This window comes from Galeopterus variegatus, unplaced genomic scaffold (assembly GCF_000696425.1).
Source record: "Galeopterus variegatus unplaced genomic scaffold, G_variegatus-3.0.2 Scaffold1752, whole genome shotgun sequence".
Lineage (NCBI taxonomy): Eukaryota > Metazoa > Chordata > Mammalia > Dermoptera > Cynocephalidae > Galeopterus > Galeopterus variegatus.
In genome coordinates this window covers 310,538-333,603 of record NW_007727863.1, presented here as the reverse complement: position 1 = coordinate 333,603, position 23,066 = coordinate 310,538, and the positions used below count along the sequence as shown (strand labels likewise).

At 54.8% G+C, this 23,066-nt stretch overlaps 2 protein-coding genes across 2 annotated transcripts in view; one reads left to right on the top strand and one right to left on the bottom strand.

The window, feature by feature from the left end:
- The window catches only part of FARP2 (FERM, RhoGEF and pleckstrin domain protein 2), a gene marked incomplete at its 5' end in the record, with an annotated part of 32,998 nt that extends 20,283 nt beyond the window's left edge, over nt 1-12,715 (top strand). The window contains 8 exons of the mRNA XM_008578748.1: nt 3,839-3,907; nt 4,880-4,969; nt 7,924-8,006; nt 8,831-8,949; nt 9,289-9,452; nt 11,188-11,295; nt 11,488-11,639; nt 11,866-12,715. Of these exons, the coding sequence (XP_008576970.1) occupies nt 3,839-3,907; nt 4,880-4,969; nt 7,924-8,006; nt 8,831-8,949; nt 9,289-9,452; nt 11,188-11,295; nt 11,488-11,639; nt 11,866-11,983 (903 nt within the window). The remainder of the gene's footprint in view (nt 1-3,838; nt 3,908-4,879; nt 4,970-7,923; nt 8,007-8,830; nt 8,950-9,288; nt 9,453-11,187; nt 11,296-11,487; nt 11,640-11,865) is intronic.
- A 188-nt stretch (nt 12,716-12,903) lies between these two features.
- On the bottom strand, nt 12,904-20,057 carry STK25 (serine/threonine kinase 25). Its single transcript, XM_008578747.1, has 10 exons — nt 19,812-20,057; nt 18,954-19,010; nt 18,446-18,554; nt 17,220-17,377; nt 16,947-17,132; nt 16,608-16,753; nt 16,158-16,272; nt 15,643-15,714; nt 14,277-14,413; nt 12,904-13,618 (listed from the first exon to the last, which is right to left on the bottom strand). The coding sequence occupies exons 2-10, from the start codon at nt 18,987-18,989 to the stop codon at nt 13,579-13,581; spliced, it is 999 nt and encodes a 332-aa protein (XP_008576969.1). The 5' UTR covers nt 18,990-19,010; nt 19,812-20,057; the 3' UTR covers nt 12,904-13,578.
- Nucleotides 20,058-23,066: the final 3,009 nt, after the last annotated feature.

Below are 23,066 nucleotides of genomic sequence, written 5' to 3'. Positions count from 1 at the left end.
GGATCGCAACCCTCAGTGTCGCGCCCGTACCGGACCGGGACCGGCAACGGGATCGCAACCCTCGGTGCCGCGCCCACCCCTCGCTCAGCCAGTGAGCGGGAACCGGTCTGTATGTGGGATCCGGACCCTCGGTGGGAGCGCTGCCGCACTCCCAAGCGGCACACTGTAGCAGTGCGCCACCGGGCCGGCCCCTGAGCTAGTTATTTTTTAAATTGAGATATAATTCACATAATGTATGATTCCATTTATAGGAAATGTCCAGAACAAGTAGTTCCTTACAGACAGAAAGTAGATCAGTGGTTGCCAGGGGCTGGGAGAAGGATGGGGAGCAACTGATAATCGGTGTGGAGGTTTATTTTGGGGTGATGAAAACGTTCTGAATTAGATAGCAGTAGCTGCACAATCTTGGGAGTATACTAAAAAACACTGAGTTGTACACTCTAAAAGGGTATGTGAATTATATCTCAGGGCCTTTTGTGTCTGGCTTCATTCACTCAACGGCACGTTTCAGGCTTCATCCACGCTGTAGTGTGTGTCAGTACGTCATTCTTTTTGTGGCTGAATTATATTCCATTCTATGTGTATACCACTTGTTTATCCATTTATCTGTTGATGGACACTTGGCTGGTTTCCACTTTTTGCCTGTTATGAATAATGCTGCTATAAACATTCATGTGCAAGCTTTTGTGTGAACATATGTTTTCAGTTATCTTGGGCATATACCTAGGAGTGGAATTGGTAGGTCATATGGTAACTCTGTGTTTAACATTTTGAGGAACCACCAGACTGTTTTCCAAAATGACTAACGTTTTACATTCCCACCAGCAGTGTATGAGGGTTCCAGTTTCCCCACCTCTTATCTGTCTTTTTGATTCTCGCCATCCCAGTGGGGGTGCAGTGTTATCTCATTGTGGTTATGATTTGCATTTTCCTGATGGCTAATGATGTGTCTTTTTGTGTGTTCATTAGCCATTTGTATGCCTTCTTTGGAGAAATGTCTATTCAAATCCTTTGACCAACTTTTATTTTATTCAGAATATATAAAGAACTTTTAAAACTCAACATTAAAAAGACAGTCTGTTGAGTTTTAAGATTTCTTTATGTATTCTGAACACTAGGCCCTTATCAGGATATGATTTGCAAATATTTTCTTCCATTTTGTGCATTGTCATTCCACTTTCTTGATGGTATCATTTTCGACAGGAAAGGTTTCAATTTTGATGAAGTCCAGTTTATCTATTTTTCTTTAGTTGCATGTGCCTTAGGTGTCATATCTAAAAAACCATTGGCTAGTCTTAGATATAAAGATTTACCCACATGTTTGTTTTCTTCTAGTAGTTTTATATGTTTTAGCTCTTATATTTAGATCTTTGATCCATTTTGAGTTCACTTATGTGTATGGTGTGAGGTAAGAGTCCAACTTCATTCTTTTGCATGTGAATATCCAGTTATCCCAGCACCATTTGTGGAATTGTCTTGGCTCCCTTGTAAAAATCAGTGGACCATAGATACATGAGTTTACTCATATTTCTGTACTCTCAATTCTATTCCATGGTTTGTATGTCTGTTGGGCTGTTTACTTTGTCACCAGTGCCTTTTGCTTTGAACTAAATACTGTCAACACAAGAAAATTGTTTCAAAAATTGCATGAAGATGTTTCCTGCCTCAATAAAAACACATTAGACTGTGTCTATATCATGTTTCTGTTAGCCTTGTTAGAAGAAAATATTGCGAATGTGGGACTGTGAGCTCAAAAAAATGAATTAGACTGGACGGTGGCCCTCCTTCTGGAGTCTGGGCTCTGACTGGGTGCTAGGACAACTCTGTTTCATTTCTCTTCCTGGCTGCATAGTTCTGAACTGGTGCTGCTGTCTGGGAACTCCTGGAGGTAGGGCACATTTGTATTTCTCTAATGACCCCTGACAGTGTCTTATAGATGGTGGCTCCAGGGAACTATTATTGAAGAGACAAATAAATGAGAGTAGCTTCATAGGGCAGTGGTGGGGTGTAGGCACTGGAGCCAAGACTCAAATCCAGGCTCTCCATGCTGCCAGTGTGGCCTTGGTTGGTGGCTCCATCTCTAACATAGAGGGTCTTGAGGATTAATGGGGGGGTCTGTGTCAGCAGCTCAGCTCAGGGCTTTGCATTCCTCTATCATTGTTATTATTAGTCAAAATCTCTAAGGTCATATCTTTATAACCCAGGGTTTCTTGTCTCACAAGGTAAATATGTGTATCATTCAGGAGACAGAAACCACACCAGTTATTTGAGCAGAGGATTTAATAGCATGATTAATAATGAGGTATCAGAGAGTAAAAAGAACTATAAAACATCAAGGAGGTGGTAGAACTGTGAGAAGCAGGTACCACCCTGGGGCTGGGGAACAGAAGGAGGTTGAGATTCTCACAACTGAAAGGCTTGCTGAGGGGTCTGTGGAGCTGAAGCTCTCAGCTCTGCAGCGGGGGCTGTGCTCAGTGGAGAAGATGCCATGGGCCTGGGATGCACATCCCTGGGGAGGGGGCTCTGGAGATGGGGCTGCTGTTCAGCCAGCTCTGGGGTCTCTGCAGGGGGGTGAAGCAGGCTCTGAGAGGGCAGAAAACCTACAAATGGGATTTGCTGCCTCAGGGAGGAGCTGGTACTGCTGGGGCGACGTAGCAGCTGGCACAGCTCACAGGAGGCGCAGCATGCAGGATGGGGTCGTACCCCTTCCTCCTCCACCTCGTGGGCTCTGTCCCACCTGTGGACTCTCAGAGCAGGGCTGGGAAGGAAGGTTTGCAGTGAGAAATGCAAGATTAGTCGGTGCCATCCAGTTATGCTGAAGCGTTGGTGTGACGTGAGGGCACACAGTGCATCCTCATCGTATGGGTGGGTGTTTCACTTTGGGCTGTTTTCTCATCTTGCTTATGGCCATGAGGATTATCAGCATAAAGTTCTCCACTTTGTACCTTCACCCAGTACAGTGAGGGCTGAAATGCTGGCACGATCTCAGGGTACACAAGCTCATTTTCCCATTTGTCTGAAAGGAACAGATGGTAGAAAGGGCTCTGGAAACAGTCCAAACCAGGATTTCTTTGGCACTTGCAGACTCTTGCCTCCTGCCATTAGCACAGGTGGTTGGGCACCTGTTTGATGACTGTACCGCGTGCTCTCATAGGCTGATGTGTGCAGGGCCTGGACTGTGGTGCCTCCATGTGAGGGGGAAGGGGATGGATTTCTCCAGAATCCCAGAGGCAAGGTCAGGTGCTGGGGGCGGGGCAGGGGGCACAGCGGGAGGAACAGGCCCCCTCCTCCTTCCACAGAGGGCTGCCCAGAAGGACAGAGCATGGACAGCTTCAGTGCCACTCAGAATGGTCTCTTTCCTTTGGGTTTTAGAGCCTTTGCAGTATGAGGGATTCTTTTTTCTCATTTAATGCCCTGAGAGCAGCTAACTCGAATTACCTGATAACATTTGTATCCCTCCCTTCTTCTCCCTGTTCTCAAACCTGCTCCTGCCCAGTTTTTCTCAAAGTTGAACTCAGATGGTACCTTCATGGCAGAACCTTCCAGAAGCCTATCCTCAACAAGAACAATACAATTTGCCTCCTCTTGGTTGCCTCAGGGCTCAAGAGCTCCTGGCCCAGGGCAGGTGCTCAGTAGACAATTTGGGGACTGAATTAGTTGGCACCAGGACAGGACTTGGGTGACTGAGGGTGTTGTTGAAGGGTAGGACAGGCCCAGCTGGGGGGGACTCACCTGGAGGGGCTCAGAGAAGTATAAGTGGTGACCTCGACCATCCCTGACACTCGCCCGGCCAGCTGCCCTCGGCTGGGTCACAGGGGACCTCATCTCTGTCTTTCAGGAGTTTATCCGTGAGGGCTGCCTTCACAAGCTCACCAAGAAGGGCCTGCAGCAGAGGATGTTCTTTCTGGTAGGTTCTCCCTCGCACTCCAGCGAGCTGTGCTTCCCCCAAGAGCAGCAGGCAGCAGCTCTGTAAGGGAATCTGTGCACACCAGCAGCCTCTCAGCCTCTGTGTGGCTCCACAGCAGAGGCTCTAGCCCAGGTGGGTGGCACCAGAGTCAGACAGGAGGGGGTGGGAAGGTCCGAGAGTGAGAAAGTCCAGAATAGCTGCCCCGCCCCAGGCCAGCCTCCTCCCATGTTCCGGGTTCTAGACACCTGTCTGCAGGATGAGCAGAAGCCAAAAGATAGAAAAGTCCACATTCCCATGTGGCAGGAATGTTCTACTAATGGCCCAGCAGCCAGGCGGGAGGTCTTGCTGCTGGCCCAGAAGCACTGGCTTCTGCTCCAGGGACCAAAGACCTCCCCAGCGTGTCCTCGTTCCCACCCGGGTCCCTTTGTCAGCTCCCTTCCTAGTTCTAGATCCAATTAGTGGACTCCAGTCTAAATCATCCCGACGAGGTCAGTGAGCCAGCGCCAGTCACAATTCCTTACTGCTTCCAGCTGTAAACCAGGCCAACTGGTGGGGGGCGGTGGCCGGCCCAACAGATCAGCTGGTTCCTGTGGTTACAATTTACCTGTAGTCAAAAACGATAGATGAAGGGCTGGCCGGTTAGCTCAGTAGGTTAGAGTGCTGTGTTGATAACACCAAGCTCAAGAGTTTGGATCCTCATACTGGCCAGCCACCAAAAAAAAAAAAAAAAGATTGAATGAATAAAATAAAAGTTCCTTTTGTTCCAGAAATCTCCAGCACACTGAAGAGATCTGATAACCATATGATGGACACCTAGAGTCTAAGCTGGTCTGATAATTAAAAGCCTGAAACTTTTTTTTTTATCATTAAACAGTGTAAACATTTTTCGTGGCCCTTTACCAATTTCTCCCTAACCGCCCCCTCCGCCTTCACTTGTTTCTAAAGTTATTTATAAAGCTTCCTGTCTCTCAGTTCTCAGATATGTTGCTGTATACAAGCAAAGGTGTCACAGGAACCAGCCACTTCCGGATCCGGGGCCTCCTTCCGCTCCGGGGCATGCTGGTGAGTGGCGTCAGGCCCTACCCGAGGTTTACATTTGGGAGCCCCAGCTGGGTGTGCCCTGCATCCCTTATGCAGAGGAGAGCCCAAGTCCCAGTTGGAAGTGCTGTGTGGAGAGCGCAGCTCGGCCTTTCCTGTTCATTCGTGCTTATTGTTTTTGTTGACGCTCAACGGCCCCATCTCCAGCCAGTGGGGGCCCTTCCAGGTCAGCACCAGGCCCTTTGGAGTCAGCCCTGTGGCCTCTGGCAGCATCAGGACAAGACCCCCTCTCCCCACCCCTCAAGCTCAGAGTGCGCCTCGCCCGCAGGCTTCCTCCACAGGACACGTTGTTTGCGACGTTCGCCCACAGATTGATGTGCGGCTCTAGTCTGCCCTTTCACCTGGGAGTGGGATTCCATCACCCCAACAGTCAGAAGCCCTGTGTCCACTCTGCGGGGGCTGGACACAGCTCACAGGACATGAGAAGGCTTGTTCATGACAAATTGCTAAGTGAAACAGAGGGCAGGTTACAAAACAGCTTATGGCAAAAACAGTGGACACACACGAAGAGCCTATCACAAAGTGCTTCTGGCTGTTGCTGCTGGTGTAAAGTTCTGAGCCATCCGTGCTGGCAGAGATGAGCGGGAGACTGGGGAGCCCAGCCCCGGTTTACTTCACTAGTCACCTTTCAATGGACGTTAGGCGGCATCTAGTTTTCCAGGACCGTAAATAACACTATTGGGCCACTGTCTTTCTGCACATTCTTGATTATATTCTTAAGATAAATTCCAGAATGTAGAGCTGTTTGAGCAAAGGGTACACTGCACTTATGGCTTTGTTACTGCCGAGTCACTGTCGGAGCGGTTGCACCGGTTCCCCTGCCCAGTAAGCAGGTCTGAGCTTGTGTCTTCGCCACAGCCTTGGGAAGGACTGGGCACCCATCTCCTCAGTCGTTCCCACCGGGTGAGGACAGCAGCCCCGTGGTTTTCCCTCACATCCCTCTGGACTGTCAGTGAGGCGGACCTGGCTGCTACCTCCCGGAACCCTGTGCTTTTCCTCTCGGGAACTGCTCTGGTCTCCAGTGGTCTGTGAGCTTCTGCACACGTCTGTGAAAACTCTCGAGTAAAAACACTGGCCACCCTTACAGGCCACAAACGCTTGTTCCAGTTAGTAACCGCCTCTTTATTTTGCCTGAAATTTGGTTTTACCACGTAGAATTTACACTCCATCTTGACAGGGGTTGTGTTTGCCTGATTCTAGAATGGCATCTGGCACAGAGAGGGTACCCAGCAAGTATTGGTGGAAGGAGTGAATTTAGACATTTGTATACAGGCAGCTCTGCCCCTTCTGAGGGTTTCTGTCCTTCACGTGAGCTCAGAAAGTCCTTCCCTGTGCCAAGATTATATTGGCACCGTTTTTTTTTGTTTTTTTTGTCTTTTTTCGTGTCCGGCAACGGACCGCAACCCTCAGTGTCGCGCCCGTACCGGACCGGGACCGGCAACGGGATCGCAACCCTCGGTGCTGGGCCCACCCCTCGCTCAGCCAGTGAGCGGGAACCGGTCTGTATGTGGGATCCGAACCCTCGGCAGGAGCGCCACCGCGCTCCCAAGCGGCGCACTGTAGCAGTGCGCCACCGGGCCGGCCCTGGCACCGTTTTTTATGGTTTCATTTTTGTCATTTAATCAATCTTCCTAGAATTTGTTTTGGTAGATGTTATCAGATTGGAATGTAATATTTTCTCTCCATCTAGTCATTTTTCCGCATTTACTGAGTCCTTCCTTTCTCAGTGATCTCAAAGACTGACTACCGTGTTGAAGACTTTGTCTTCCACGTGGGTTCTTCCTGAGTGTTCTGCTCCATTGCTCTCCGCCCAGCCTCAGTCCACTCTCATTGCAGGTGGCATTTGGGGTCATCGCCGTGCGTGGGAGCATATTCCATCCCCGTTCTCCCTCCTTTTAAAATGTTCCTTGTTATTCTCAGTCATTTAACTCTTCCAAGTAAACTTTGGAGTCATTTGGACAAACTCCTTCCAAAAACACCTTTGGGCTCTCTATTGAGATTTCATTAAATTTACATATTAACTTGGGGAAGATTAACATCTCAGCCACATGGGCTGGCTGTTGCTAGTGTTGACTCAGATCATTTATGTCCAGTGTGAGGTTAGTGTTCGGCTCCCACAGGCCCTGCACAGGGAAGCTGCCCATCCTGTGGGTGGCCTGTAACTGGTCCTGGGGAACAGACAGCTGGCCCTCATTCCTGACGACAGACGGAAGGGTGATGGCTCATGGCTCTTGGCTTGAGAAAGATAATCTTTATCATGTTAGCACAGTTTCCTTCTGTTTCTAAGCGGTTTGGTTGGAAATAACATGTTGGATTTTAGCAAAGGTGTTTTCAGCATGTAGAGAAATGATCTTTTTTTCTCTTTGACTTCTGATAAGACATTATATTAATCAGCTTCCTAATGTCGAACAGTCCTTGCCTTCTTAGAACAACTTTACTTGGTCATGGGACAATTCCTTGTACATGCTTTCAGGTTGGATTTGGTAATATTTTATTTTGGAATTATTTCATCTAATCTCTTACAACTGAGGTTAGTCTGTAATGGTTTCTCTTTGAATCTGTTAGGTTTTGATACCAGGTTTATAAATAAATTGTCCAACTCCTTTTTTAATAACGAAATGCTCAACATTTTCTCCTCTGCTTGATTTTCAGCTGATAGTGCTGGATCCACCGGTGAGTAGTTGGGTGCCCTCTGGCCCACAGCTCACCCCCCTGGGTGGCAGCTGCAGTGGCGTGGGGACACCAGTGTGCCTCCTGTAGCATCCCTGGTAGTGTCAGTGTAGCCTTGGACAGCGCAGGGCTTCCCAGCTGGCTGCACCTAGCACTGCCTGGCAGTCACTTTGTGTCGTGCCTCAGGTTTGGGCTCTGCTGCCTCCTTTCTGGGTCCATGACACTTCCGCCTCTTTTGCTACCCACAGGTAGAAGAAAGTGAGAATGAGTGGTCCGTTCCGCACTGTTTCACCATTTATGCCGCTCAGAAAACAATCGTGGTGGCAGCCAGGTAAGGGCCTTCCATGTTTCCATCCAAGCAGGGGTGGGGACTCTGCTTCCCATCTGAGTTGTGAGGGTGCCACAGAGCCCCATGGCATGTGCCCCTTTGACTTAGAGCTCTGCTTCCAAGTTGTGCATCCTCTCCCTGGTGGGGGCTGGGATGCTTGCTGACCTTCACAAATGTTCCACAAGGACTGGCCACGGTGCTGCTGAGCTTCTCCCCACGCCCTTGGGTTCATGGTGCTCCACAAGGACAAGTCTCCAAGGATGGGGGCAGGCAAGCGGACGGGGCCTCCCGTGGTGGTCAGTCTCCTGGAACTTGAGTTCTCCAGACTCATGTGAGGCGGACCAGGCCGCAGCAAGGAGCAGATGGAGACTTTTCCCTCCTCCTGGAACCAAATCAACAGAAAGGCGAAGCTGAGCTCATCAGGGGGCTGGTGATGCAGTCAGACAGCAGCCCTGGCCCTGTCAGAGAACACGGGGCACTCAGCTCCCACCAAGAGATGGCACCAACTGAACCAGGAACCAGGAGCCAATCTTGTATTTCAGCACCAAAGATGTGAAGAACATTGTTTCAGGAACAAACTTGCCCTGCTGATACCCTGTTCCCACGCCAAGGCACAGCCCTGCCTCCCCGGCCACCCTCACAGGGCCCCTCCCACTCTCCTCCCTGCTGCTCCTGCTGGAGGGGACACATTCCCAACAGTCCCCTGGGACCATGGACAGATGGAACGGGTACTCTGACCTTCTCGCTGTCTCCTAAAGGCTGGGAGCCTCGGCCGGGGAGCACAGCCCTGCGGAGCTGGCCCTGAGCCTCAGCCTGTGTCTCCGCAGCACGCGGCTGGAAAAGGACAAGTGGATGCTCGACCTGAACTCCGCGATCCGAGCAGCCGAGCGCAGCGGGGAAACGTCCCTGGAGCTGCCAGGCGGCACAGTGTGCACTCGTCCCCCCAGTGAGTTCTGACCAAGGCCCCCGCAGGAGACCCCATGTGCCTAAGCAAGCTTTTCTGGAATGTTTTCCTGGGTCACAGCCTGCTAGGCTCCCATGCACTCCCCTTCCACAAGGAATGTGCCAGGCCACACTTGGGTGGGAGGAAGGATCCTGTACCTATCCTGGCAGAAGCACCATGTGGTTCTCTCCGCCAGCTGCTGACCTGGGCACAGGGGCTCCACCACTTCCGGGAGCCATCCTGGAGGAGCCCCAAGGAGTAGAAATGTCTCATGGTCCGTCTCTGGGGAGCAGGGAAGCTCCAGGGTGTCCACTGTTCTAAACACTGCTGTCTTCTTCCCAGGATCCTCCGACGAGATCTCTCTGGAACAGGAGTCGGAAGAAGATGCTCGGGGCGCCCGTGGTACCTTGGAGGGGCAGGGCCAGCACCGGGCCAACACCACGATGCATGTGTGCTGGTACCGGAACACCAGTGTGTCCAGGGCCGACCACAGTGCAGCTGTCGAGGTACAGCTTCCATGAGCACTGCTTTCTGCATGCGCCAGTAGCTGGTGAGGGTACCCCAGGAGGGTGCAGGTGGGGACTGCCCCCTGCTCTGCCTTGGTGGGAGGCCATTTGAAAGTACTCTCATCTGCTCAAGCCCTCCGTTTCACCCCAGATCTACACGCCTGGTGCCTTGTGCGGAGAAGTCTGGGCAGAGGCCAAGGGCTCACCCTCAGAGCCCTCGGTACCATACGAGCGGGACAGAGCCTGAGCCTGCTCCTTGGTGGCTGTGTGTGGGTCAGGGCACAGCAGGTCCCAGACTAGGCCTGTCAGCTTGTCATCAGCCCAGGAGACCTGTGGATTAGGGGCCTACCAGAATTCCCTGCCTCATTTTCTTTTTTCTTTTTGATTTGTTGAGCTTTAGATGCCTTTTTTTTTTTTTTAATCATAATTGATTATACATATTTTTGGGATTCAATGTTGACATGTTGATCATATCAATATTACTAGTATGTATATTGCTACAAATTGTACTTGACTCTTTATGCCCCTTGTCCAATCTCTCCCCTGTACCCCTCTCCTCCCACCACTGATAACCCTAGATTTCTTCTCTCTCTCTCTGAAAAGTAATGGTTACTCTGTTGATTTGTTGCCTAGATGATCTGTCCAGTGCTGAGAGGTGGGATCAGATCCCCCAATATTATCACAGAGCAGATGCTTCTTCTGTCATTCTGAAATGGGCTTTGTGGAGAGAGACATACTATTCTTTTCTTGGTCTCTGCTGATGACTCTCCTGTGTCAATGCACTCCAGTGGCTGGGGGACCATCTGCATGGTAGTTGTGGCATCTAGCCACTTTTGCAGCAGTTGTGGTTACTGTGGTGGTCCACCCACATGGAGGTGATGTTTTTGGTATGCTCCTTGGCACTGGCGGTGTGCCTGGTTGTGGGCAGGGGATGGGGGGGGTTCAGTCCCCAGCTCCGGCTCCATGCCCTGGGCTGGTCCCTGAGGCACTGGCAGGCACCTGGTTGTAGACAAGGGTCTGGTCCAGGCTCCATGTCCCAGGCCCCTGGGGCACTGGCAGGGTTCCCTGCCTCATTTTAGACAGACGGGTTCCCGCTCATGATGTGCCGGGTCTCAGGAAGCCCCATAGTGCACAACACAAGAGCGCCACCCCCTAGGCAGGAAGGGTGGGGTGGGTCTGACCGCTTGACTCCAAGGTTCACCCTGCCAGAGTGAACACCACACGTTTAGGGGCAGGGGCTGAGGTGGAAGCATATTGCTTGTGTGTGCCTGCACTTAAATGCCTTTCCCCACCCCCATCATTTGAAAGAACCTTCCACATTTGGCTCAGTGTGTTATCTCTTATGGTATCTTCTTTCCTCTCCTTGCTTGGGGTGGGTTCGTGGTTGGTTAGAGTGATTGTAATCAGAAAACTGACTTCACTGTGTATAGAGAAAAAAAATTGTGTCATTTCACTTAGTGCCCGGGACGTCATTCTCTAGATTCTTAACATCCTTTCGTTAGACTGTTTAAGTGTTGGTAAACACAGTGTTGGTGAAGGGAGCTGTTGTCCACAGCAGTGCAATGGTAAAATCAAGGTCTCGGCCAGAGAACGCCTGTAGGTGGGTGTCTTGGGGAGCAAACCCACTCCCACAGGCCCTGGGAGGATGGAGCTGGGAGGGCGGCAGCTGAGAGGCTGGGGGTCTTGGGATGCTGGTTAATTAAGCCACATGTACTTTTTTTGTTTTTTTTAACAGAACCAGCTTTCAGGATACCTGTTGAGAAAGTTCAAAAACAGCAACGGCTGGCAAAAGCTCTGGGTGGTTTTTACCAACTTCTGCTTGTTCTTCTACAAAACTCATCAGGTACAGACACTTAACTGGGGCCATGTACCAGGCAGTCAGGCTCCCATGGCCTGTGAGTGCCCCATGTTGTGGCGAGAGCTAGAGGCATCTGGGGAAGGGCTGAGGGCAGGGGACAGTGACGCCTCTCCTTGTGTCAGTCAGGGCGGGCCTGTACCCTCGCCCTGGGGAACCGTGTCCTGTGCTGTCCTCCAGGATGACTACCCCCTGGCCAGCCTCCCACTGCTGGGCTACAGTGTCAGTGTTCCCAAGCAGGCCGATGGCATCCACAAAGACTATGTTTTCAAGCTCCAGTTCAAATCCCACGTCTACTTCTTCCGAGCCGAGAGCAAGTACACATTTGAAAGGTAATTTTGCGGTGGGCGGTGCCCTGATAAAGCTGCTGTCTCCTCGGCTCCTTGCTCCACACATGCAGTTGGAGGCACTGTCTGGCCTTGGAAAGGAAGGGTTCAGTAACGCTTCCAGCGTTTCCAATTGACCCTTGTTTTGCCCCATTCACCCCACATCTGGGTCACTCTTGTGAAGACATTTGAGCACAAGCCCACTGGTTTGACAGCCTGACTCCCTCCCCAGGTGGATGGAGGTGATCGAGAAGGCAAGCAGCTCGCCCGGGAGGCCCCCAAGCCTGGTACAGGACTGTCCACATCCGTCTGCAGGGCTGGAGGGGACGGCCAGGGGGAAGGAGGAGTGAAGCTCACCCTGCACAGAGAACACATCACAGAGAACTGTGGATGTGATGGCAGCTGTCGTCCTCAGACTGAGCTGAGGAACCAGCACAGTCACTTATCCTGAGTCCTCCCGACAGACTGGAGGCAGCTGTGGCCTCGCCGGGTTCCCATCGGTACTGACAGTGTGGGTGGGCCTCACAGTGACATCTGTGGAGGGCTTTGTCCCCGTCAAGGCCCAGCACAGGCCTGTGGCCATTTGGTGCACCAGGAAGGACACACCGGCCCCTGGCTCAAAGGCTGTGGGCAGGGCCTGGGTGCCCTGCTGAGGACTCGCCTAGAAGAAGTGGGGCAGGCAGCCCCCGCCTCCAGGTCCCCTCAGACCACAGCTGCCCTCAGGCCCAGAGCAGGCACTCCTGCTGCCTGGGAGGGGCTGAGAGTCCCAAGTTGCCAAGCAGTCCTGCCCTTCAGTCTGGGTGAACCAAGTGGCAGCCTGGGGTTGGGGCACAAGGACAGTGGGACTTCTGATGGGACCATGGTCAAGGCCTGGCCTGCATGTCACAGCTAAATGAGTCCAGCAGCAGGCGCTCTGGTTCCACCCCCCATACCTCTGAAAAAGCAGAAACCAAAGTCCCCCTGCGGCCCTGGGATGGTGAGGGCCTCTAATTTATGAGCACCCCAGCGTTCCCTACCAATTGGGAGCAGACGCGTGACTCCTCTTTGTTCACATGTGTGATTAAACATAACGTTGTCTCCTTGCTTTGGCCCTCCTTCCAGTGGGCCACATGGAACCCACAGTTGATCACACAGGGACATTCAGAAGGGAGGCTGGGCCGCAGTCACTGCGTGCAGTGATGGGGACTCAGTGGCCAGGGAAGGGGAGGAGCCGAGGGGAAGACTGAGGCCATAGGAACTCACCTGGCCCAGGTCCCCACACACACCAGCATGCCTCCAACTCAGGTCTTTATTGAAGGTGGCAGGGGCCTTTCAGTGTTCTATGAAAACTAACACCTTAACCTCAGAACACTTCAGGAAACAAGGAAGTTCAGTTTTCTTAAAAAACAAAACATTCTGGATGACATGAGTACTTCTTATGAGAGAACACAGTACCTGACCCAACACAAGGCAAATGTAGGACCATCTTGGGCCCCTGAGGACCCAGGAGGACAGCGTTCCTGGGGGGGGGGGGGGCAAACTCTACCCCACCTCGCAAGGGAAGGAGACAGAGCTGCGCAACAGTCACTGCTCCTCAGCCTGGGCAGCCACGGGGCCCTGTGAGTCCGCAGAGGGGCCAAGCCCAGCTGCTGAGGGAAGTTCAAGGAGACTGGGCCCCACTGGCCGCCCAGTTCTCCACAGGCTCTTTCACTGCTGGGCGTAGCTTCAGCAGGGCCAGGAGGGGGAGGTGGAAGCAGGCGTGTGGAACAGGCATCCGCTGACATGAGGGACAGTACGCTCAGGGTGTAGGGAGATCCGTGACCTGGCACATGCAGCCTGCGGGCTCCAACATGTCCCTGCAGTCACAACACAGCACAAGGGGGCTTCCAAGTCAGCGCAGTTCCCACAGAGTCACAGCACAAAGGAAGGACCCTTGTCTCCCCCTCTCCGTGCACAGCAGCACGCTTCAGCGAGTTGACGTCAGGTGGTTTCTGTTATGTGAAAACCTGCAGAGAGAAAGGCCCATCGCTACTCTGGACCAGCGCTCAGGCAGCTAGGCCTCCTGACAGCCTCTTGGGCTGTGAGAAGCAGCACAGCACAGGCCTGCAGGTGGCCCCAGCACGCCAGGTATTGGAAGCAGCACTAACTGGCCTGGACCCCACTCCAGAGGGCAGGGGAGGAGGAATAGGGCACAGCTGCCTGCAGCACAGCAATGGGAACCCTGAGCTTGTCGGGCAGCTGGGAAGAGCCCAGTGTCTGTCCCACCCTGTCCCTTTGCCATGCATACAAATTGGCACAGGGCTAGCACCAATGTCCCAGGGTGCCCAAGCATCAGGCGAGCCCTTGGCATGCAGAACATCAAAGCAGCTCCTGGAGTGCAGGGCCTTGAAGGAAGCCACCGGGGGCAGAGGCCAGCTGCACAGAATGGCACTGCACACCATGGGGCCAGGGACTCCGGATGCTGTATGAGGCCAAGGGCGAACCTTCCATGTACAGCCCAAAGCTGTGGCCAGGAAAGGCCCCACTCACCTCTCTCCAGCCCTAAAGGTTCCATAGTCGTGTGAGCCAGGTACAAACAAGGAGAAGACCCACCATCCCTTCCCAAAGAGTGAAGACCACAGAGAAACGGAGCCCGGCTACCCCAGAGCCGGTCCTGGGCCTCACCTCTGCACGCGTTCCACCAGCTGCACCATCAGCTTGTCCGAGATGCCGGGGCAGGACTCCTCGGCCAGGCTGAAGGCATTCTCCAGCTCCTCCAGCGCCCCCACGCTCCCACCGCTCTGCTTGTGCTTCTCTTTGAGCTGTGGAGAGACGATGCTCCTGACCCCAGGCCCCAGAAGAGGCCCTCGGCAGCCTGCTCCTTTTCCTGCACACACTCGGTCAGAGGTCACGCTGGAGGATGCCAGGCCCCTCCCCTGTGACCTGCATCTGGGAGCCCCCAGGGGGCTGGGAAGTGGCACTACACAAGGCAGCATGCCCCCTGCCCCTACTGATTGTCTTCCCACCACAAAGCCCCTGCCTCCCTGCACTCGGGAGTCTTGGGCCTCAGTTCTCAGGAGGGGACCAGATGGCTTCCTCCCAGCTGAGTGTCAGGAAAGCAATCACCTGGGTCTAACCAGATTTTAAAACACAGCCCAGCGCTGGCCAGTTAGCTCAATCAGTAGAGCATGGTGCTAATAACACCAAGGTCAAAGGTTCAAATCCCTACTGGCCAGCTGCCAAAAAAAACCCCACAAAGCCCAGAAACTCCCTGACTGCGCTGCACGACGAGACCTAAAGCCCTGTGGGCTACACAGCATCAGCAACCACCAGGTGGGACCCCAGCTCCTGAGCTGCCTCTCTTGCTGGGGCATCACCCACCCTGGGGACTGTGGGCTACACCAGCAGGCTACCCAGGAGCTGGCCCTGAGTGGTTGCTTCCCGCTCAGGCCTCCATGAGGGCTGGGGTCGCTGTCCAGGAAGGCTCTGCTGTCACCACACAAACATCCTGTCCTCCCTTCCTGGGTCCCGGGTGCTGCCATCACCCCCAGCAGTGGGAACTCAAAGGGCAGACGGGGCCTAGACCAACTGCCCAAGCCCCAAGTCCAGGGCGTGGGGGGTCCTGGCTGCATCATGTTTCTGGTGATGACACTGACCACCCTTCAGCAGGCGATCACGTAACCACCAGGGAGTCACCTTCAGACCTCCCTGCCCTGGGACTGAGGCCATCTCTTTCTCTCTAAAGGGACATCTGATGTGTTTACACTTGTTAGCTCTTGTTCAAAGCCACGCAGGGACCCCAAAAGGTCTGGGAATACAAAAGGGTCACGTCAGGGCAGGCATCCCAGCAGATTCTGGGTCCTTCCACTCAGAAAACCCGGACCTCAAGTCTAAACCATAAACAGCTGTAAAAGACCTAAAACTGGATGGAAACCCTGTGCCCAGAGCTGGCCAGCACACACCACAGCACCATGTGGGGGATTGGTGTCTCTGGGGTACAGCCTCACAGCCCTTGCCCCCTAGGGGATCTCAAGCCCAGACCCGCCCTCACCTCTCCGAAGACTGGTCGGACCAGTGTGGACAGGCACTGGGACCTCGGCTGCCTCTTGACGGGTTCTGCAGGCTGTTGGGGGAAGCCAAGGCCAGGGGTGAGCACGGGCACAGCAGACACCGAGGCAAGTGAGTTCCCTTCCCCACCCCAAGTTTCTGGCCCTCCCTGAAGGGACCAATGCTGGGAGCAGCAAATGAACTTGGGGGCAGCTCCAAAACCACAGGTGGCCTGCGATCCCCATCCTTGCTTTTCCTCACAAAGTTGGCGCTGAATAGGCCCCCCGCTTCCTGGTGTGTTCTGGGCCTAGAGCCTCCATGCCCAGCCCAGGCTTCAGCGCAGATCCTAGCCAGCTCAGCACCACCCTGGGCTTCAGACGACCCACACTGTCCTGCCCTTCCCAAGCTCCTTGTCCAGGCCCCGGACACCAGTGAGGACGAAACCAGGCCCCAGGCGAAGGGCACCTCAGGGCTGACCTCCCCAGGATCCACGCTCAACCCCCCAGGCCAGGGACAGACCTTCTGCGAGCCGTGCAGAGCCGTCCCCTTGTGCAGCTTGCTGTGCGGACTTGGCCGGATGGTGGGGGGAAATGTCCAGATGGGGCCCTGCTCCCCGTCCTCAGCCTCACCGTCACTGCAGAGGATGAGTTACAAGGTCCAGTGGGGGAAGGGGCTGGGGGGGTCACAAGGGTCTCAGGGCACATTTCATTCTTTTCTGAGGCAGCCTCGTGGCCCTGAGGGAGGCCCCAGATGCTGGGCAGGGCTCTGCCCAGGCTACAAGGTCCAGGTGACACCACAAGAGGTCCTGTCCTTTGGCCAGAGGGGGTCCCTGCCCAACATCAGACCTAACTCCCCCAGCGACTAGCACCCAAACCCCTGCCTCTGGAGTGGGGCCCCCACCCGTGTCTGAGCACCCAGGGCCATTGGTAGCACTGGGCAGGAAGCTCAGGAGACAAGCAAGGCCCCTACATGTCAGAGTCCTCAGAGCTGGACTCCTCGCCGTGCCCCTCTGACTTCCAGCGCTTGTAGCGGTCGATGAGCTCCGTGAGGAAGGAGGTCTTCTTGGTGTAACGCGCAATGAACTTGTGCTTCAGGAGCTCCTTGGCAGTGGGCCGCTGCCAGGGACAGATGCATCACCAGGCGCCAGGGCATGGTCGAGCTCCACCCTCACAGGAGAGTGGGCACGAGGCCGCACGGGCAGGCACGGGCTCCGCCACTGGCCTCGCTGCCCAGCCCACAAATCCTCCCCACGCGAGCTCCTCTAACCACAGCCTGACAAGGAAGGGCCTGGACGGGGGTGGGCCTTACAAATCGGGGGTCCTTGTTGAGGCAGGCCTCCACAAACTCCTTGAAGGGCTTGCTGTGGTGGCCTTCCAGCGTGGGCGGGTTGTTCTTGGGAATCAGGAACAAGACGCGCATGGGGTGGAGGTCGGAGTTTGGAGGTTCACCCTTGGCCAGTTCAATGGCAGTGATCCCCAGAGACCAGATGTCAGCCTGGACAGAGCACCACAAGGACCACCACTGTCATACAGCACTTGAGCTGGCCACGGCCACCCCCAGCCTCCTGCCCGCCACACCCACCTTGAAGTCGTACGCTGACTGCTTGATGACCTCTGGCGCCATCCAGAAGGGGGTGCCCACGAATGTGTTCCTCTTGATCTGAGTGTCTGTGAGCTGCCCTGCCACCCCGAAGTCTGCCAGCTTCACATCCCCCTGCTCTGAGAGCAGCACGTTGGCGGCTATTGACACAGCACAGGCTGGTGTCATCCTCCGCTCCACATGGCCCCACCCTGGGCAGCCCTGCATGCAGCTACCTGAGAAGTGCCAGGATGGTGTCCCACCTGGCCTCCTTGGTACACCAGCAGGGCTATCCCTGGGACCTCAGCTTTTCCTGACACTCTAAAACCCACGGCCACCCTTGGCCACAGAGACACTGTGTCAGGAGCCCCACAAGACAGAGGGGGCCCCAAGTTCCCCCAGCCTGAGCTCCAGGGCCCTCCCCGTGTTTGGTTTTTAAGACAAATCCCAACAAAGCAACTCCCCCATAGGCTCCCGCAGAGGTGATCCTGACCCAAGGCACAGCTAACAGGGCCTGCCAGAAAGCCTCTCGCTCTGCCAGCCACACACCCTACAGTGAAGCAGATGACTCAGAGCCCTTGCCAAGTCCCTCCCCATTGGCTGGCCCAGCCTCATGTGCACACGCACAGGCCTGGCCACAGCGGGGGTCACTCATGCCTACACCTCCTGCTCTGACATAAGACCACAGGCAAGAATGAATGATTCTGGCTTAAGTCTAGTCCCCCCCCCCCCCACACACACACACCCCAGGTGCACAGCTGGTTTTTTTAATGTTTAGGGATGTGGGACTAAGAAAGTTCTGTTACTGACAGCATCTTCTGGAAACAGAGCAAGACAGAACCTCTCAGTTTCTGGGTGGCCATAAGGCTCCCCCACATGCCAGAGCTCAGGCACTGCCAGCCACATGCCCCTCACACACCCCATCCTTTACAAGGTCAGCAGGGCTCAGGATAGGACAGGACAGCCCCCCCCCAACACACACACACACCAGGTGCACAGCTGGTTTCTTTAATGTTTAGGGATGTGGGACTAAGAAAGTTCTGTTACTGACAGCATCTTCTGGAAACAGAGCAAGACAGAACCTCTCAGTTTCTGGGTGGCCATAAGGCTCCCCCACATGCCAGAGCTCAGGCACTGCCAGCCACATGCCCCTCACACACCCCATCCTTTACAAGGTCAGCAGGGCTCAGGATAGGACAGGACAGGAGCCATGCACACCCCCGCAGGACCTTTGATATCTCGGTGGATCTTCCGTTCTGAATGTAGGTAATCTAGGCCCTTCAGAATCTCTCGCAGGATTGTGGCAATGTAGGTCTCCTCCAGGGGGCCCGGTTTAAGCTGGAGGAAGGTGGGACAGCAAGGCCTCAGCTCCCCACCATGCCGACCCGACCCATTGCCAGTGCCCAAGCTCAACTCCCTCTGCAACAGGGGCGGGGGTGTTCCTGTAGATAGTTGGGGTCTTCGTGTTCCTATAACTATTCTTAAAACAAAACTAAGTTTCAGATGCCACGTCAGGTGGGAGTGGGGGTGGTGGAGGCTTTTTTCAAAGAATGTAAACTAGCTTCATCTTTACTGTAAATGTATTAGAAAAATGGGTCCCAGCTACACCCCAGACTTTCCTTCCCCTCCCACTAGCCTCTCTGCTTGGGGCACTAACCCCACCTGCTCCCCACAAGCCAGCAGAGGCCCAGGACCCCTTTCACAGCAAGCTGTGCACTGCCGTGGCCTACACCTCACCAGGTCCAGTGCGGAGCCGCCACCTAGGTATTCCATGATAATCCACAGTTTGGTGCTCTGGGATGGAAGAGAAGCCTGTCGGCACTTGGCAGCGAGTGGAGGTGTGGGAGTCCACAGGCCAGCACCCCCAACTCCCCAGCCAGTCAGGACTCAGGCCATATGGGATACCACCAAGCTGGTCCCCTCCAGGAACCCCATACAGGAAAGGGCTTCAGTGGCCACAGCTGGCTCCCTCTGGCCACACCCCTGCTCCAGGTGTGTGGCAGCAGATCAGCTCAGAGCAGAGGCTGAGCCCACTCTACCAACACCCCATACAAGCCAGGCCAGCAAGCAGTCCCTCAGCGCCCATGAAGATGGCATGCCTAGCAAGCCCATGGTCCCATGCAGCTGCACATCAACTGTCCTGGGTAGGACCCCCCAAATTGTGACTGCTATGAGCAGGGGCACAACCAGGCTGGGCTCTGGGCTCCACCTGCAGGCACCCTGCATAATGCTCCTCATGGTGCCCTCACGGCCATCCCACGGGGGCTGCCCTGGCCATAGGTGTAGCAGGCAGACAGGTGAGTCATTGCTACTACAGAGCCCACTAACCCTTGCAAACCTGGCTCATGCCCTGCCCGTACCCATTTCCTGAAGGGTCTGCTCCACCGTGAAGCTGGGTCCGTGCTGAACTGTCAGGGCCTCCTTGCCCTTCCAGACTCGGAGGAAAGCCTTGCACCCAGCAGCACCCTGCTCTGCTCCTCCCACTGCCCCAGCCAGCCATGGGACTTTAGGCATGTCACTCAGTCCCTCTGGAGATGGAGGCGAGGCCTGGCACAGAGCAGGCAGGCCCCCAATTCCCCACCCCACCCCCGGCACCTTCAGGTAGGAGCCGAAGTAGCGGGTGATATAGGGGCTGTCACACTGGCTAAGCACGGTGATCTCCTGCTGGATGTCCTCGATCTCATCCTCAGCCTCCTCCAGGTCGATGATCTTGATGGCCACCACTTCTTTGGTGTGGTTGTCAATGCCCTTGTACACCTCCCCGAACGAGCCCTTGCCAATGCGGTCGAGCTTGGTGAAGAGCTCCTCGGGGTCCACACGAGAGTGCTGCAGGGGCCAGCAGAGGACAGAGGGCAGACAGCGCCTGGTCAGGGGAGGTGTTGGACAGGCAGAGGCTGCCCTGCTGGGGCAGACTGGCAAGCAAGGAGGAGCCTGAGGGAGCCCACCTCAGTTCTCTCCTGCTCTCTTCTTTTGTCCCTTTTTGTTCAGAAAACCTAAACTTAATGCTCCACACAAAGGAGAAAAACCCTAGAGAGCACAGGGCAGCTGGGGCTCTGGCCAACACAGTGAGCTCTGACGGAGACCAGGAGCCTTAGGGAACTGCCTGGTAGGCTGTAGCAGCGCACATCAGTGCAATCTTAATAACAAGTTAATGGTGGTGGGCCCACGGGGGAGACTTCAGAACTCTTACTTATTTTGCTATAAACCTAAAGGTGCTCTAAAACATAAACTATTAAAAACCAAAAAAGCCAGCATACGCTAACCAAGTTCTCCTGCACTCCTGAAAGCCACACCCCTTAGAAAGGGCTTCCCCCACACCCAAATCAGTCCTGAGGACGGCTGCACCCTCATGCCAGCACTAAGTTTCTGGGTATTCAAATAACATAGAAAGCTACCACATAATCCTTAGACTTAAATGAAGCCTGACAGGTCACTGAGCCACAGGTGTGGAAGGTGCCTGGGTCCAAGTCCCAGCGCGCCTCAGAGGATGAGGCCACAGGTGTGTCCTTGGACCTCGAACCACACACTCTAGACTTTGAGCCACCACTCCCGGCAGGGCTGTCAGGTGCGTCAGGGGCTGAGATGGCCCCTGGGCTTCTGCATAAAGAAGGACAGCAACATTAGGGCCACCTCCCAGAGCCAGGGCCATCCCCGGGCGACGCCCAGCCCCTGCTCACTAGACTTCCTGAGCTCCTGAGAACACTGAGCTCCTGCCACCCAGCACTGACCAACCATGTTCTCAGAAATGCCCAGGGTGGTCTGCACAGGCCCAGGTAACAAGAGAGCAGAGAGAGCTGCTGCACCCCAGCACCCATGGTGGCTTAACGATCCTGGGCAAAGCTTGAGCAAGGGCCAGGGCTGGAAGCACCCAAGTCTTCAGACACAGGCAGAAAGAGTTTTCCAAGCCCTGTCAGGTTTCACCTCCACCAGGAAGTGGCTCCCCCTCAAAGAGGCCACCCCCCACAACAGCACCTTGGTGCCTATTTAAAATGGGTGGGCATGAAAAGGCACAACTACAACTTGTTATGCCGTACAAATGCTGACCGCTCTGGTGCCCAACTCGCTGTGGTGCTGAGGGCAGGATGGGTGTGCTCACCACTGAGGAGACACATAGCTTTCCAAGAAGGGACGCAGAGCACCACACGTGGCTCCCACGCTCACCCTGTGGACACGTGTGTGCCCGGGCTGTCCCAGTCCCACCCCCAGCACGGAGGCTGGGTGCTAGGCCTGACAGGACATTGCTGCAGTCTGACACTATATTTCAACTTGAAACTGCCCATTAGTTGCCTTCCCAGTGTTTGTAACCAGGAAGGAGAGAGTAAGGGGAGAGCACACAGGCCGACACCTGTGAAACAACCTGGGACATTACCCAACTCCTTTCTGAGCCCCAGGCTCTGAGGTGACAGGAACTTTAGAGGACAGCCGTGCAGAGAGGGGAAGGGCTGCAGGGACAAGGGCAGCATCTCGACACAGAAGCCACCTAATCCTTCCAAGCAAGGCTGCTTGGCAAGGCCTGGGGATGTGCAGCTAGCCTCTGTGTCCACATTTACCTAGGCTCAGCCCAAAGGCTTGCCCAGTTAAGGAAGAGGCAGTCAGCCCGGCCAAAAGTCGCCAGACCTGGCACCCCAGCCCTAAAGCCAGTGCACGTGCAGGAGACAGCAGGGGATGCTTAGAGCCAACCTGCTGCCAGGAAATCCCCAAAGCCAAGGTGGAGGGATTCAGCTGGACAAAGAAATTTGAGTGCTGTTCCCCGGGGCCCCCAGGCCGCACTGGCCAAGGTGACTATGTTTGCCTCAGCCTCTTCACTTCTGCTGGCCATGTGTTCTAAACAGAAGTCAGGAAAAAAAGGACAAAGGGCATTCCCCACTTTTGGGGTCCCTTTCCCAGCATCCCTGTGCTCCCTGCCCTGGGTCTGATCTGACCAAGAACAATCAACACATAGTTACAGGGCGGCTCACAGCTCCAATTTCTCATCCCACGACCCACATGAACTGCAGTTCTTAAGTATAAGACAGATGCAGATTTTTCTCCTAGCATCTTAGTTATGTAATTTACCAGACACAAAATCCCAAAAATGAATCAAAAGCCTGTTAGCTTGATTCAGCATCAGTCCGTGAGTCCCAGTTCCCATCTGTGACCACAACCGGTCCTGCTCAAGAGCTGCGTATGGTGCCCCGGGTTTCCAGGCTGGGCCAGTTTCCTCCAAGGAGCCCTGACTCCTGTTCCTGCCCCCACGTGGACAGGCCCGCTTCCTGCTCCTCCTCACGTCCAGTTCTCAAGGCGTCATAAGAATGAGCAGAGAGGGCTACATTGTCCTTAAGAGGCAAATTCCAACACCTTGCGACGGTCCGCAAGAGCTTACCCCAAGCCAAGGCATTACGGAGAGTAAAACCAAACAGCCAGCGCGTAGGAAAACCCAGCACCGACCACCACCTTTAGATCGCATCTGCTTCGAAATAACAAGAAAACCAGGAGGGGTGCAGAATACAAGTCCCCCAGCCTCCCTGGCAGGCCCCCGAGCCCCAGCAGCTGGTCCTCACTGCAGGCAAACTCCGACAGGACACGGTGCAGCGGGTCCCTCCCAGCCGGCCAGTTAGACACAAGGCCAGACGCCTCCAGGTGGTTTAAAGTTGGGGACTACAAAAACCAGTGTCCCGGAGAAGACAGCCCGAGCGCCGCAGGTGACAGCCCGCCCGGCTCCAGCAGGTCCCCCCGGAGCAGCCGTCTCCACTCCGCCCCGCGAGCGCACGCCACGGACACACGCTCCGCTCTCCCTGCGCGCCGGCCCTCGCGAGGCCACTGCCCCGTCCCGGCCCCGGGCTGCCCGTCCGGACGCCGAGCTGCAGGCCC